This window comes from Phalacrocorax carbo, chromosome 3 (assembly GCF_963921805.1).
Source record: "Phalacrocorax carbo chromosome 3, bPhaCar2.1, whole genome shotgun sequence".
NCBI lineage: Eukaryota > Metazoa > Chordata > Aves > Suliformes > Phalacrocoracidae > Phalacrocorax > Phalacrocorax carbo.
In genome coordinates this window covers 86,658,980-86,676,099 of record NC_087515.1, presented here as the reverse complement: position 1 = coordinate 86,676,099, position 17,120 = coordinate 86,658,980, and the positions used below count along the sequence as shown (strand labels likewise).

The following is a 17,120-nucleotide window of genomic DNA, read 5'->3' as shown; positions in this document are numbered from 1 at the left end:
GGGTTTATCTATAGCCACAAAAAAAGAAAAGCAACACATCCAATTGTAAAGCAACTCAGGTAAGTGGAATGACTTACCCTTTAATGAACCCTGTCTTTCTGCATTAATTATAGTATCTAAATAATTAATTTTGTCTATACACATAGATTCTCTGTCCCACTATTAATTTTTTCTTCAAAAGAGAAATAAGACTTATTCTGAAGACAAACTTCAATAAACCTGTGAAAGCATAAATTATGTATATGACTAAAGATATATGTAAAAATAAAATATATAATACATAAATATGTACATAGATGTGCAAATACACATAAATGTACATATACATAGATTTATATACATATATACACACATATTACACCCATATGTCCTGTGTCTATATATGTGTGATCAGGTTTCTTAGATGTCTTTCTACAGGCATTCTGTTTCCCTAAATATCAGTAACTAATGTATTCACCTTTCCTTGTGGCCTCCTAGATATTTAATGCAGAAAATTACATCAGTGATTAAGAAACTAACATGATCAATCTGAATTTGTTTCCTTTTCTATTTTGTCTTCCTTAAAAAAACCCCCAAACCTCACATTTTATGTAGTGGTCTGCTTATCACTGTGTTGTATTGTATTAAAAAAAATATTTAGAATCTCGGGAAATTTTCCCTTCAAATATCGGATATTCAGTACATTTTTTAAAAATATTTGCTTCTTTTTGTAGTGATGTTAACAGATAAAGTATCACTAGATTCATTTTGATGACATCTGTGTTCTTAAACAGCCGTAATAAGGGCTTAAAGTTCATCTTTTATTGAGAAAATTCTCATGACAGTGGAAGAAACAGCTCATTAGTAGGATGATAGAGAGGGACAGTAAATGCACTGTAAAATAACAGTCATCTTTACTTTGAAATTTATATTAATTTTATAGCAGAGAAAATTATTCAATTGAGAATTATTTTATGCAGTGGTTTTTCATTTTCAGTTATGTATTTGAGTTAGATTTGAAGCTGACAAACCAAAGAGTTGCTGAGACACTGCAGAAAAATCTCCTGTAAACATATTTAATTTCAGTCTTGCATATTTTTTGGCTTGCATTTTTCCTCCAGATAAATGCTAACCTTTTACGAGATTGTTACCATTACCAGTAATTGTTAACAATAATATTGTTAATACCAATTAGCAAAAATGCTCCTACACCCAGAGAAAAAATAGGCTAAGCTAAAAATACAGGCGAGGTGCTTGTTAGGAAACTGATCAAACAAGCTTAATTATGACCCCCAGATAAAGGGACTGCCATTAAGCCATTAAATTATCACAGATAAGACAGACTCTCAGTCACTGTCTGATGATAAATCACAGTGAACAACAGCAAGGAAATCAGAGCTTGAACTGCTAATCCTTTTGAGGTTTGTGATGAGCACCAGTTCCCCTACTGTTTTGCATCTATTTATATTGCACTCCGAACCCCCAAATGGCCTCTGCTTATCTGCAGCTCTAGATAATTTATACCTATTGGTGTGTCACCTCACAGCAGAGGCTGTTATCAGGAAAGAGGAGTTTTAGGAAATCTGATCCCTTGAAATGCTAATCCTCTGGAGATTACTGCACATAAACGAGTTTTCTGTCATGATTTACTTTTGTTTATTGGTACCAGAGATTAGTGCTTTACGATTGCCATTTCTGACAGCTACTTAGTTTGGGAATAAAGTGATCATTTAATGTGCAGGATTTTCACATATGAAGGTATCCTGAGTCTAGCAGTCAAAAGGCAAGATAGTATTTTTTATGTATATGTCACCTTTTAAAAAGGTTTGAAAATATTTCTGCTACCTGAAAGGCTGATCTTAAATGCTTCATTTCACATTTCTGTGAAATTTTAATCATGTGGGTGATCATAGTAACTCTGATGGGATATTCTTGTACTTAGATTCTAGGCGTCCTAAGCACTTTGCTGGATCAGGCCCCAGCAGTGAGGGGCTCTCTGGTTTCATTCAGCTATGATGTGTACTTTCTATGCTGAAAGGGTTACTGATGAAAAAGGATATATGATTAGGAATTTTATTCAAAAGCTTTTCCCCTATCTTAATGCTGTTGAACTGCTAAGAAATCTTACCTGTTAGCATTTGATGGGGTTATTTGGTTATTTGGCTGGTGCTTCTTAGCACTACAGATTATTCCTAAATGAATAACTAGCAAAACCACCAAATTCATATCTATTAGTGTAGCATAATGAAAGCTTGAACTGCAGGCACATAATGTGGCAAAAAATAAGTGGACTAAACGCATAGTTGCTAAGTTTTCAATTTCCTTTTTTGTTGTTGTACTCAGGTTCAATAGTCAGACTGGATGAGATCACACCAAGTGACATGACTGATTACTAATTAGCCAAGCGTTCTGATGGTAGCTGTTGGTGGCAGCTACTGAGATACAGTACTATGTGTCAGGGAGATAAGGAAAGGCAAGAAATTAAGTTGACCTTGAGATTTCATTACATTTAATGTCACTTAATAGCACCTGATATTTTTAATCCTGGTTACATTCTCCTTACCAAATCCATTCCCACTGGTAATCACGATTAAATAAATTTAAAAAAAAAAAAAGTTTCAGAATTTCTGCACTGCTTTCTCCTTTGGGAATGCTTCAGTATAAAAATGCATATGAGTGCAGCCTGGAGGGAAGGAAGTGGAGAAAGTAGTGCCCCCTATTTTCAAGGGTGACAGAGGGACTGTTTCATTACTTTAAAGTACATATTATGTAATTTAGAGATTTTTTTTTTCCTGGATCTCTTGGGTGAATGCAGTTAGTCAGCAATTCTGTTAACCTTCTCCAACAGCATGGAAGTGAGGGCATGGAAAATAAAGATGTTCTCAAAATAAAAACAAAATATGGACACACAGATAGGGAAGTAAGAATGCAGATCAGATCTCTGAGTGCTTGTTTTTGTTGGATTTCAGAAAATTACATCTTTCTACACATGAAGGTTTCTGTGCAATTTCAATTCAGATATCATGCAGAGACAAAGTTTTCCTTAAAAATTTTTTAAATTCTGAACATACTTCTAGTTCCTGAGAACAGAAACAAAGATAAGACCTTTTAATTTCCTCTGTACATCTATCTGTGCATGTGTACTTGAATATCTGTCTGCACCCATGGGTAGGTAAAGAAAACTTCTGGTAAACTTAAAGCAAGACATTTTTAGCTTTTGCCCAAGAATTTAGTCTAGATCTACCTAAAGATTTATGTACAACTCTGGTGATAATTAGGAGATGATGAGAGAGGTATTGAAATCCTTCATTTTCTTTTTTCTGCTCAGTGCTCAAAATGGATGTACAGTTGTTGATCACTGTACAGATAAAATATTATATTGAATGGAATAGTATGACAATTCCTACATTTTTATTTGGCAGAGAGGGATAATATTAATATGTTGTACTAGCTTTAGACTTAATTTTATTCATCTACAAATACCTGCTTTTTTCTTTTGCATTAAGTCGTGTTTATTGTTTCTATAGGTTTTGCTTAAACTGTTTTCAACAGACATTAGAAAACAGGACAGCATGAATTTTCAGAAAGGATGTGCTCCATATATTTTTAGAGATTAATTGGCAAATTCCTGACAATATAATTACCTTACAGTAATAAAACTGTAGATCTTAAATTGCCTAAAGAAATGTCTGCTAGCTCTAGTTGTTCAGATACAATTTTGGAATGGTGTTATTTTTTGGAGATAGTTATTTCAACAGTGGACTACAGCAGGGTTTGAAATATTCTGTTCAATTTAATATTAATAATGGCTGACAACAATGCATCTTCTTTTAAGTTTCACTTAGCTGAAATATTTAGTGAAGCATATAACCAGCTCCTTGTATTTATCAAAAAACCTGCCTCCAAACTGATCATCTCAGTTCATTTTCCTTGATACTTCAGCTTTCATAGGAATTTCTGTCCACTGGTTAAAAGTTCATTTGTCATTTAAAGTAGAGAGGCTTCCCTGACTACTCACCTACACCAATGCACACAGCATGGACAACAAACAGGAGGAGCTGGAAGCCATTGTGCAGCAGGAAAACTATGATATAGTTGTGGTGGGATGACTCACAAAACTGGAATGCTGCAATGGATGGCTATAAACTCTTCAGAAGGAATAGGCAAGGAAGGAGAGACAGTGGGGTAGCTCTGAATGTTAGGGAGTGTTTTGGTTGTCTACAGTTTAATGATGGTGACGATTGGGTTGAGTGTTTATGGGTAAGAATGCAGGGAAAGGCCAAAAAGGCAGATATTGTGGTGGGAGTCTGTTATAGACTACCCAACCAGGATGAAGAGGCAGACAAAATATTCTATAAGCAGCTGGGAGAAGTCTCACAATCACTAGCCCTTGTAGGACTTCAACTTACCACATGTCTGGTGGAAATACAATACAGCAGAGAGGAAACAGTCTAGGAGGTTCCTGGCGTGTGTGGAAGATAACTTCCTGACTCAGCCAGTGAATGACCCAACTAGGGGTGGTGCCCCGCTGGACCTGTTGTGAACAGAGAAGGACTTGTGCGTGATGTGATGATGAGACTGTCTTGGGCATAGTGATCACACAATGGTAGAGTTTTCAATTCTTAGAGAAGTAATAAGGGGGAGTAAGAAGGAGCAGGTCAGCAGAACTGCTACCTTGGCCTTCTGGAGGGCAGGTTTTGTCCTATTTAGGGCACTAGTCGACAGAGTCCCTTGGGAGGCTTCCTGAAGGGCAAAGGAATCCAGGAAGGCTGTACATTCTTCAAGAAGGAAATCAAAGGCATAGGAGCAGGCTGTCCCCACGTGCCCAAAGATGAGCCAGTGGGGAAGAAGACCAGCCTGGCTGAACAGAGAGCTTTGGCTGGAACTCAGAAGAAAAAGGAGAATTTATGACCTTTATAAGAAGGGGCAGGGAAGTCAGGAGGACTACGAGAATGTTGTGAGGTTAAGCAAGGAGAAAATTAGAAGGCCCAAAGCCCAAATAGAAGTTAATCTGGCTACTGCCATAAAAGACAATAAAAAATATTTCTATAAATAGCAACAAAAGGAGGGCTAAGGAGAATCTCCATTCTTTATTGGATGCAGGGGGAAACATAGTGACAAAGGATGAGGAAAAGAATGAAGTACTTAATGCTTTCTTTGCCTCAGTCTTTGATAGTAAGACCAGTTGGTCTCTGGGTACCCAGCCCCCTGAGCTGGAAGGCAGGGATGGGGAGCAGAATGAAGCCCCCATAATCCAAGGGGTAATGGTTAGTGACCTGCTGCATCACCTAGACATACACAAGTCTATGGGGCTGAATGGGATCCACCCAAGGGTACTGAAGGAGCTGGCGGAAGTGCTCACCAAGCCATGTTCCGTCAATTATCAGTAGTCCTAGCTAACCAGGGAGGTCCCAGTCGTCTGGACATTGGCAAATGTGGCACCCATCTACAAGAAGGGCCAGAAGGAGGATCTGGGGAACTACAGGCCTGTCAGCCTGAGCTTGGTGCTGGGGAAGGTTATGGAGCAGATCACTTTGAATGACATCACATGGCACGTACAGGACAACCAGGCGATGAGGTCCAGTCAGCATGGGTTTATGAAAGGAAGGTCCTGCTTGACTACCCTGTTCTCCTTCTATAATAAGGTGATCTGCTTAGTGGATGATGGAAAGGCTGTGGGTGTTGTCTCCCTAGACTTTAGTAAAGCCTTTGACACCATTTCCCACAACATTCTCTGGAGAAACTGGCTGCTCTTGGCTTGGACAGGTGTACTCTTCACTGGGTAATAAACTGGCTGGATTGCAGGCCCAAAAAGTTGTGGTGAATGGTGTTAAATATAGTTGGTGGCCAGCTACAAGTGGTGTTCCCCAAGGCTCAGTTTTCTTTAATATCTTTATCAATGATCTGCATGAGGGGATCAAGTGGACCCTCAGTAAGTTTGCAGACACACCAACCTGGATGGGAGTGTTGATCTGCTTGAGGGTAGGAAGGCTCTGCAGAAGACTCTGAATCAATGGCCCAAGGCCTACTGTATGAGGTTCAGCAAGTGCAGGGTCCTGCACTTGGGTCACAAAAACCCCATGCAGCACTACAGGCTTGGGCAAGAGTGTCTAGAAAGCTGCCTGGTGGAAAAGGACCTGGGGGTGTTGGTTGACAGCGGGCCGAATACAAGCCAGCAGTTTGCCCAGGTGGCCAAGAAGGCCAACAGCATCCTGGCTTATATCAGAAAAAGTGAGGCCAGCAGGAGTAGGGAAGTGATGGTCCCCCTGTGCTCGGCACTGGTGAGGCCGCACTTTGGATACTGTGTTCAGTTTTTGGACCCTCACTACAAGAGAGACATTTTGTTGCTGGAGCATGTCCAAAGAAGGGCAATGAAGCTGGTGAAGGGTCTGGAGAGCAAGTCTTATGAGGTGAGGTTGAGGGAACTGGAGTTGTTTAGTCTGGAGAAGAGGAGGCTGAGGAGAGACCTTATGGCTCTCTACAACTACCTGAAAGGAGGCTGTAGTGAGGTGGGTGTTGGACTCTTCTCCCATGAAACAAGAGATAAGACAAGAGGAAATGACCTCAAGTTGCTTCAGAGGAGGTTTAGACTGGATATTAGGAAAAATTTCTTCACTGAAAGGGTTGTCAGGTATTTAAAAGATGTGTAGATGCAGTGCTTAGCAACATGATTTAGTGGTGTGCTTGTCTGTGCTAGGTTTATGGTCGGACTCAATGATTTTAAAGGTCTTTTCCAACCTAAAGGCTCTACAATTTTATTCTATGAAAGTGCAGACATATGTGTATGCATTTAGAAGAAAGAGAGAGCTTGAGCATAAAAAAAATCAAGGCCCTAAATGTCAAAGCAACATTACTAACTTAAACTGTTCCTTTTATTTTAAAGACGTGATTTTTTATATTTCTGCAGTTTGTAATAAACTGAGAATTCCTGTATTTCAGAGGTTTGGAAATCAGTGCTTAAAGAAAAAGTTAGCTTGCCATAAATGGTTGAACTCAAGTTGTGTTCCTAAAATTTTGGAAACCTTAGTGCAAAGTTATGTTACAGGAAAAGTTTTGCTTTTACAGAACTAGAGAAGATGATTTTTTCTTTTCTCCCTCTGAAGAATCTATCATTTCTCACTTCCTAAATTCTGGTGGTTTGCATTAGGACAAAAGATTGAACCAATTCCATCTTTCAGTAATGTAAGTATAGTTTACATTCAAAAGAAATGTACTTACTTCACTTACCAAGTGAAGGTAAAAGAAGGGCTAAAGACTGTACTGAAAAAGGGTGTGGGCATAGAGTCTTTGATCCCAGTCTACATAGCAAGAAAAGAGCTAGAAAGTGCAGGTGAGATGGAATGTGAACAAGGAATGAGCATTCCTAAAGGACCTCGCATGAACGCAATGGCAGAACTGGCAAAAAAGTTCATCAACTTAAAGTTATTACTCAATATTTTTTGACCAAGTTTAATGCCACAGCCTTTCTACCAGTTCCTTCCTTTGTATCACTGAATATATTAGATCTCCTAGAAATAGCTTTATTGTTATTTGGCATCAGTGCATAAAAATCCACTTTCTTTGCCGTTTTGGTATTGTACATAGAAGGAGCTGTACCTGCCCAGTACATACGACAAAAGACTGGCTGACCTGGGATTTGTTATGAATTTGCCTCTAATCCCATATTTCTGTTCACTCTCTTTTATTTTATTGCTGCCTAACTGACATTGTTACTCAGTTAATATCTGTCAATGGAAAAGCAGAACCCATTAAAGTTAATGTCAGCAACACAAAGAAATGCTGAAGCAGTGGAGAGACTGGGCAAACATACATGTCTAACAAACTGAGAAAGTAAGAAATGAATTATAAATGTGGGAACTAGCCTATATCAATATAGAAATTTAGATACAGCTAACAGGTAGTGATGGAAGTCATTCAGGGCTTCTTTGCTTTTAAAACATTGCATGGCAGTTTGATTTGATAGTTTGTAGAGTCTCTTAATTTTTGGCTTATTAGTTCCCATAGTTCTACTGATTCAGAGAAAGATTTAGAGGTATCTACACTGTAATGGAACAAATGGAAATTCATAACACTTTCTCTAGGAACATCACAAATGTCTTCTGGCAGCTGGTTCTCTTTTGTCACTGGCCAGCTGGGTGTAGCTAAAGCTTTTGAAAGAACTACTTTCATAACTACAGAAAAATAAACACAGTACTACATATTTCTGTATTTTTTTAATATAGGCAAGTGAAGATGTTTCTAAAAAACAAATAAATAAATAAGCTCTTCACTCCTCCTTTTGTATACCCAAGATGCAACTCAGCTTGAGAAACACTAAATATCAGTCATCGCCCACTTATATTGCCAATTTATTTCCCCCACTATGTCAGGTTTCTGGTATGTTATGAATACTAATAACTCATAGGGTCTACTCACCTGTCTACAATTACATACTCTCAGTATTCATGTAAGGTAAAATGGGTCATGGCATAATCCTTGTGTAGAGAGAAACTAGGTTTTGGAGAATTACTAAAGTGCCATTTCAGTGAAATTAAGATATGGGACAAACAGAAGTGGTTCCTTTTTACACAAGCAATTTTATCAGATTTGCTAACTCAGGGTTCAAATTATTCTCGTTGCTTTCACTGTTATTGTAACAGAGGCCTCAGCTTAGATCTGCAATGATACAGAAGTGGCTAAATGCAGCTTTGGGTGCTCACACTGACAGGGTAGTTCCCCAAAGTCTACTCAGTTGTTGCCTAACCCTGAAAGTTCAATATTTACTGGGATAGAGAGAAAGAGAGGGATTGGCACCTCAGTACTATATTTTTATGCTAGAGCTCACTGAGGGGAATAGTGGGATAAATAAGAGGAATAGCTACAGTGGGAGAGATGCTGAAAGGTTCACATCACAACACCCCGTAGTCTGATGAGTAAGGCAGTGTTGAAAAGTATACCATCAGTACACGATTCACTTCTTTTATCTCCCAGATCTGGCTGTCTCTCCAGTTCACTCAGACTATTCCCTGCTTGGTATGCCAGAGTTGGTGGAGGCTGTTGCTACACTCTTTCAGTGTAGAGGGATGTGCCTAATCTGGGTTTATAGTTTCTGCAAGGAGGAAGGACATCTAAAAGGTTAAAGGTTATTCCTAAATGTGCTATATGGATCTAGTCCTTAGCAATTTTTCACTTTGAAGGTTGTATAACCGCTCTGTCAGAACCAGTAGGCAATAAGAAGGTCTAAATTCTACTTTTAAGGTTTCCAGTTAATAAAATCTAAATGACAATAGCTTGAAGGCCTCCCTCCCCATCCTGAAAAATGCAGAAGTGAATTATAGCAACTAGGCACTTAAGTGTGTGCAAAGATTTCTGAACTGAGGCATGAATTAAAACAAAGGATTTAAGCAAAAGTACTTTTATTAGTAGTAAAGGGAAATGTGATATCTAAGAACTGTCAGATGAGAAAGTTTGATACAAAATGATTTTAAAAGTTAAATCAGAAGCTGCCTGTAAGGAACTGTAAAATGATTTCACAATTTTGAATGCCATTGGCAATAAAGTGGCAATGGAATTTGATAAAGCAGAAGGAAATGCACAAGGGAAAAATAAGTCTAACTATACATACACAGGCAGGGACAACAAATTAACTATTGCTTGAGAAGAAAAAAAATAATTAATTAATATTTAGACAGCTCTCTGAAACATCAAGTCAACCACTCAGTATCAAGTAAAAATGTGAAACAGGATATTTGGATGATTAAGAAAGAAACTGTAAACAAAATAGAAAACATATATATATCACTGTATAAATACACTGTATTAGCTATATCACTGTATAAATACATCATACATTCTTATGTTGAATAATTCATGCAGCCCCGGTCATTCTATTTCAGAAGAAAGAAGGGCAAGACAGAGAGAGAAAGAGAGACAGAAGGAGGAAGTAAATTCACAGGATCTAGGACAAATTCAGACTATTAAACATAGTTCACCCCCTGATTTAGGAAGCATTTGAACTGTACATATTGGATACAGAGCCCTGAAAATGTCTGGAAGTCAATTGCTGAAGGTGTCCCTAATCTGTCGGGGACAGTGGAGGCCTTATAACAACAGCACTCTACCCCTACCAAGGCAGAACACCTGCCAGGTACACAGGGCTACATGGACTTGTGGTTTGAGTCAGTGCAGCTATTTTTAATTTATGCACAACCAAGTGTATTGTTAGAAAAGCTGATACATAACAATAGGAAAGGATTGGCAGGAAAAGTATAGGCAAGGTTAAAAAAAAAAAAAATTATAGGCAAAATAACCATGCTGTCCTTTACTCTCAGTATACATTATAACCCCCTTTTTTTCAGCCTTTTCCCTTAACTCCACATGGCTACTGAGGTAGCTGATATTAAATCCCTTCCCAAATCATGCATCCAGTTCAGTGTCTGAACTCAGAAGGTAGGTCAAACTACAGTTTCTAGAGTTATGTCACCTTTCCCAATTAAATTTTTTTTTTTGGTAGCAGAGGTGGGAAGTTGCCACACAGCAAAGTCCTCTCTCAGGGCCAAAAGATAGGTACACACATCTTCTATATCTGCTACCATGCCAGAAGCAGGGGCAAAAATATGCAAAATCTGGAGCTTGGCTAAATATAATTAGCAGAAATATTAACTATTTTATGATATTGCTTTATGCTGAGTCTATTATTGCAAAATGTTTTATGCAACTGAGTTAATGGGATTCTTTCAAATATATAAAAATGATATGTAAAAAATTCTGTGTTGTGGGGGATACTATGACACTGCTTTGCAATCTTTTTTTTAATGATATGTGGACTGTTATAAAACTTTGATCTACATTCAGTTGTAAGAGGAATTTAAGCAGGGTAGATTTTGTAAGTTGACATCATGGCTATATGATTTAAATCCAGTATTATTTCAATAATCGTGGAGAGAAATTACTGAGGTTGGCCTGATTCTTCAAGCACTGCTGAGCATTGTGTTAACTCTTTATATCCGGTATGTTCTTTAGAAGCTGAAGTTTCTACATTGAGAGTGTGTCGTGTAAACCTCATTGCTAAAATGGTATCCTGAGGTGACAAGAGTTTAATTAACTTAAGCAAAGTTCAAATTGAAGACAATACAAATAATGTACTTCGCCATTGCTGCCATCTGAGAATCCAGTAAGCCACCATTTACCAAAATTGTCAAGAAAATGATGGGCAAACCCAACCAGTTAAGGATTTTTGGTAATATTTCAGCTATGACTTTCAATTGTCCCTCCTCACTTAGATGAATCCTATCCACAGCCACCAAGATATTCTTAAACAAGGCTGTTGTCTCCACTAGACAATAATTAAATCATTCCACTGCTAGAAGAGACTGAAAACGGGCAACATATTGATAAGGTGTCACAACAACCAACTTCATATCACTTTGGTGTACATTCAAGATGAATGACTCATGCAAAGTTCTGTTACCCAGAAGGAGAAGAAAAATTTATCCAGTGCTGTCCTCTAAAACTTGTAAGAAAAAATACAATGGGTAAGTACCTATAGTACCCTAAACATCAATACTGCGGTCAGAAGCACCAAGCAAAAAGTGTCTATATATGCCAAAGTAATAGAATACTCCATTACCAACAGTAGTCTCTCAACTGTCATACCAGTACATCCGCCAAGCTATGGTCTAAAAACAGTTTCACTGGAGACAGAAAGATCTGAGCCTTTCCAGTGTGCTTTCTGATAAACTTTCCCCAGCAAAATGGAAGAGCTGTGAGGACGATTTAAATGGAGACATAGTCTGCAGCAAAAAAGTGACTTCCTATAAGCAGATCTAGTTAATAATTCTTAAAGAGGTTGGCAAAATGCCTTTTCTCAGGGAGACATAGAAACTGGTTTTGCTCTTTGCAGCCTGATCATTAGACGTGTCTGATCACTGAAGCAGAGGAGAAGGAAGCGAGGAGGAGATTAGACTGGCCACTTTGGACCTTTCTTATTCCTGAAGAATTCTTACCTTGGAAATCAGGGTAGTTTAGAATGTCTGACAGACTGAAAATGGCAATTTTCCAGTTTCCTTCTAAAAACAAAACCAATTCTCTAGAAGAAAAAAAAAATCCAATCCAAAATAAATAAAATAATTCCCAATTTTATCAGTTATTTTAATGAAAAGTTATAAAATGTATTTTTCCATGAGCATAATCCCCCTTATTCTTTTTCTGTAATACTGAAATTATTATTTTCAGTTTTAAAAGAAACTGCTCAAATATTTTTCTTCCCTGTTTCCATTTCGCTGTGAATGTTATAATTTCTGCTTCTTTCTGATCTAGAATGAAAGGACATTTTAAAATGTTCTGGATTGGCTGGAGTATTAAAATTTTACTGAGTATTTCTCAGGAAGGCCTATTTGTAAGTAGTGGCAAAGACTCCCATTGATTTGTCTGCATGAGAAAAGCTAACAGGATGCTCTCTGCAGCTTCTACTAGCAGCAGCATCAGTAGGAGTAAATCTGTATCATCCCAGCTTAAACTTCTTCCCCAGCAGGATGTCTGGAAATGTTTTAGCTGCTTCTCCTTCTCCTTTGCTCTTCTATATACATATTTTGTGTATAAGAGGGGAGCTAGAAAGAAGATGGGGAAGCAGGGTTATATTAATGTGAGGAGCTTCCAGGGTAGGCTTCCAGGGCCGCTTTGCTGGCTCTTCTCTCCCTAGCAGCATCGCCATGTCCTGCTTCGCCATCATCATGCTCTTCAGATGTGGTCTTTCATCCTTGGCATTAGTCATAATCCTCAGTTTGTCAGGTGTGTGTTCTGGCCTCTCCCATACACCTCTGTTTACTCTTCCTCCTGTTGCCAGTCTGTTCCTCCCTTCTTCTCCATTCCTTTCCATGCTTCTTTTCTACATTTCCATCCTCTAATCCCAACTACAGTCCTTATGCGCTTTAAAAAAATGCCTCATAGCGTTCACTGTGCCTCCAAACCAATCTCATGATTTTATGGTTATAACTCTTGTTTTGCTTCCCCTTTCTGCTTCCTTTGTCTCCTGCCATTATGTCATTTCTATTCAGGCTGTCATCTCTTCTGGAAAGGGATTTTTCTTGTTCTCTGTTTTGCAAAGCACCTGGCATGTTTTTGATTCTGTCAAACAAATAATAACAACAGATATGAAATTGGCAGTGCAGCAGAATCCTGATATCAGGAAGTAATAGAGGCAAATTACACTATCATTCTCGTTGCCATGTATACACCACTACTTGACAAAAATTCTTATTGACTAGCTAGGTAAACATCAATAAACCCAAAGATTCCCAGGCAAACACCTCTAACATGAAGGAAATGTATTTGTGTTTCATGTTGGACCTCGAAGAGCCACGGGGTTATACTTGACAATTTCAGTACTGGAAATAAAGGAAATAAATGAATGAGGTGCAGTTTTTCATATGGGTGTTTGGGTATAAAATTAACAACTAAGAGAAAATGTAGATAGTTCTTTAAAACAGAGAAGCAGGAAAAGGGTGGAATGGGTGTGTTCAGTTTAAACTCTGCTTAATTAAAATAGCGTACACATGGTAGTCAGATTCTAGCATGTAAACTAATAGATTTTCTTTTAGCCTAACTGATATTATCAGAAGCTCTCAGTATTGCTGAAGAATCTTATAAAACATTTTAACTGACTTGTCTCAGTCATTATGTGATATTAGGCACCCCAAGACAATGTTTATGTTACTTGTGTTGCCAAAAAGAACCCCAGAGCTTAAAAAAAACCAAAACCCAAACCAAACCCCAGAACTTAAAAAAGAAAAGGAAAGAAAAAGATGTGGATTTTACTGTACATTTAGTGACAGGGTAGCCATATGAAATCTCTAAAACAATACAGCTTTAGGACTAATGGATGTAGGCCAGGACTGAATAGAAATTATTTTACATATGGTTAGCAATCTCTTAACTAAATTATTTGAAAATTCCTGAGAGAAAAGCAATTTATTACAGGCGTTGAGACAAGCCAATGTAACACTAATACTAAAGAAAAATAAACGAGCAGAGGAATGTCCCCCTGCCATACCAACCAATATTGTTACAGTTGATTCCAGAGTAGTATCTGTCATTCCAGCACATGGATTAGATTATTTAACAGTGTGAATCAAAGGGAAGATACTCATTCAAGAGAAGAGCATTATTAATACATTGTAGCATACCATATATCTCTGTCACTAAACTGGACAAAATGGGAGCAGATGTTTTATGATAAGCTGAGAAGAGGATCTGACAATATTAATAGCCATAATGTTTGAGGCCTAGTAAAAAAAAAATAAAAAAAAAAACCAACCCAAACCGAAAAGCTAGAGGAAGCAGTCTGTTGGAGGGACAGAATGGTTTTTTCTGTCTAGTGTACTGTCCTAAGGACTAATTTTATGTGAAAGGGAGGTATTAACTAAGTTAAATCTCACTTCTATTAGTTTTTTTTTTTGCACCTGCCCTTTGAAACCTTAGTAATGCGAGGAATGCGTGAGAAAAGAATGCAGCAAAAAGGAACTCAGAGGAGAAATCCTTTCCAAAAGGAAGACTTTTTTGACTCTGATAGTTTCTTTTTACTATTTTGTAGGTAGGTAAGTCTTTGAATTAGTAAAAATGATTGACATGTGAATTTATTCAAAGCTAAAGGCAAATGGTAGTCACAAATAGCACTTAGATGTATAGGTATTTAAAACCTAAGGCTACATTTATATTGGTGCTGTTGCTACTGATGTTTTTTGGTCAGCACTAGGGTGAAGGTCTCCAGATCAAGGGAGTCATGAGATAGTGTGTGTACAGCCTGGATTGTGACATGGCTTTACCCTGGGCTGCGCCTGGTTCTCAGTGCCAAGTACTGGTTTCACCAGAGCAGAGACCAGGTGCAAGTTAACAAGTATGAAACATCAGCAAATGGGAGATGAGGATCATTATATGACACATGGCAAATCAATTTGATAATTTCCTTACATCTGTATGACCTAGCTATTCATTATCACAATGTTTCATTCTAGCTGCCTTGCTGTCCAATGTCATTCCAGTCCTGAATTTGATACTCTATCTCCCTGAGAAGAGATAGAAACTTAAAACGGTTTGGCAAAACTGAAGGCCAGTCAAAGACAGTGGATAAACCAGCTGACAAGCCCTGATGAGGTGAGGATATGGCTTCAGTTCTTGGTTGGGGTATCTGTATGGTCAGATTTAGTACTCATTTACCCAGTCTCCGATGCATGCTAAGGCCATACTTGTAGTCAGTAATGGAATAAAACTAGCACATGCACAAGTTACCACCTACACTGTAACTTCCACAGAAAAGAAACCCAATGAGAACCAGTTCTCAGAGGGTCCTGGGTATGCTGTCATGTATCCCAGCAGTAAATCTGGATGTGTCCTGGCGAAACTATTTTCAGGGATTCACAGCCCCAAACCTTCTCTGAAAGTAGACGCCTAAATTCATCGTTTCAGAAGGAAACATGTAAAAGCAGGATGAAAGAGATCATTTTGTCTAATAGTTGAGCAATGGCAGAATGATATAGGAAAGTGCCGTGCCTGCAGACCAAGATATTAGCTCTTCTGGGACATGACAGGCCACTCAACCTCTTCCATGAAAAAACCTCCATTTTACTCAGAACAGTCTCCTCATTCCCTGAGAAGTGGCCTAAACACCAATTTCAGAGTAAGAGAGAGGGAGGGGATTCCCAGGGAGGGGATTCCCAGAAGGGAGAGGTGCTCCAGGAAGGGAAGAGATTATACAGTGCAGGAAGGAATTTTGGAAGTAATTTTGCATTAGGCTTAGCCTAACCAACCTTTTCCCAGGCAGGCAACTGCAGCTCAAAGTGTTTGCCAATATACGAATACCTACAGAGTCTCTCCCTTCCCACACAGAAGTTGAAAGTATCATATTGGCCTTCCTGTACCACCTTCCCACAACACAAAGCTGAAGTCATTCTTTCTATGCCTTTCTCATCCAAGAGATAAGTAGAATTTACATATGTTCTCAGAAAAGAAGTAAGCTATTCATCAAATCACAAAAAAAATAAGCTGAACCTTCCTGGAAACAGTGGTAAAAGAGTGCTAGATAGGTGTTACATTTCCATCAGCTATGTATTCTTAACTATGGGTAGGCATGATTCAGCTGTCAGTACGCATGAGGGGAGTCAGTCTGTTGGGTGGCTCTGGCATTTACACTAGACTAGGAGAGAGAGTGAGTTCAGTAACAGCTGGATATCACCTCTGTGAGATACGTTCGTACTTTCAGCAAATGGCTTCTAACAATTAACATCATATTCATCTGCTTAATAGTGTTCACTGGACTTAGCTAGCAAGGGCTTACATCACCAAAAGGCCTTACATACAAACCCAATAGCAACAACACAATAGATTTTATGGTCCAAGCACCACCAAATATAACCTTCTGTTTTGCAAAAGTATGCTGCAATGGCTCAATGACAGACATGCAGATGCATACCGTACGCTAAGATATGTGGTTTACTTTGCTGTACTGAAAGCAGGTAATATTTCTAGGGAATATCTTCATTCTTTTTCAGCAAATAATTCAGAAGCAGATAAGACAGGTAAAGCATTAGTTTCCATATGATTTTCATTAATCCAGCTATATTCATTTCATAAAAACCATAAAAAATATGTAGAGTACGTATAAAAGAATGAGAAGAGACTTTCCCCCCTGTCCTGGTTTTGGTGGGGATAGAGTTGATTTTCTTCCTAGTAGCTGCTATAGTGCTGTGTTTCGGATTTAGTATGAGAATAATGTTGATAACACACTGATGTTTTAGTTGTCGCTACGTAGTGCTTACACTAGTCAAGGACTTCCCATGCTCTGCCAGGTGCACAAGAAGCTGGGAGGGGGCACAGCCAGGACAGATGACCCCAACTGACCAAAGGGATATTCTACACCATATGATGCCATGCTCAGTATATAAGCTGGGGGAAGTTGGCCAGGGGGAGGGATCACTGCTCAGGAACTGGCTGGGCATTGGTTGGCGTGTGGTGAGCAATTGTACTGTGCATCACTTTTGTGTATTCTTCTTTTATCATTATTATTTCTTATTTGTTTATTCTTACGGACTCATAAATTTTGCATTTGTGGTCTAGTTCCAGTAAGAGTGACCTAAGATATCTGCTATCCAGAAAGCTCCATACTTCAT

At 38.4% G+C, this 17,120-nt stretch overlaps 1 protein-coding gene across 2 annotated transcripts in view; it reads right to left on the bottom strand.

The window, feature by feature from the left end:
* Positions 1-9,367: 9,367 nt before the first annotated feature.
* Positions 9,368-17,120, bottom strand: part of EPHA7 (EPH receptor A7) — a 173,891-nt gene continuing 166,138 nt past the window's right edge. Inside the window, exon 16 of one of the 2 annotated variants that reach the window (XM_064447611.1) lies at positions 9,368-13,083. In XM_064447611.1, coding sequence (XP_064303681.1) covers positions 12,888-13,083 — 196 coding nt within the window. In that variant the 3' untranslated portion in view covers positions 9,368-12,887. The remainder of the gene's footprint in view (positions 13,084-17,120) is intronic. The other variant, XM_064447614.1, reaches the window with a different exon arrangement.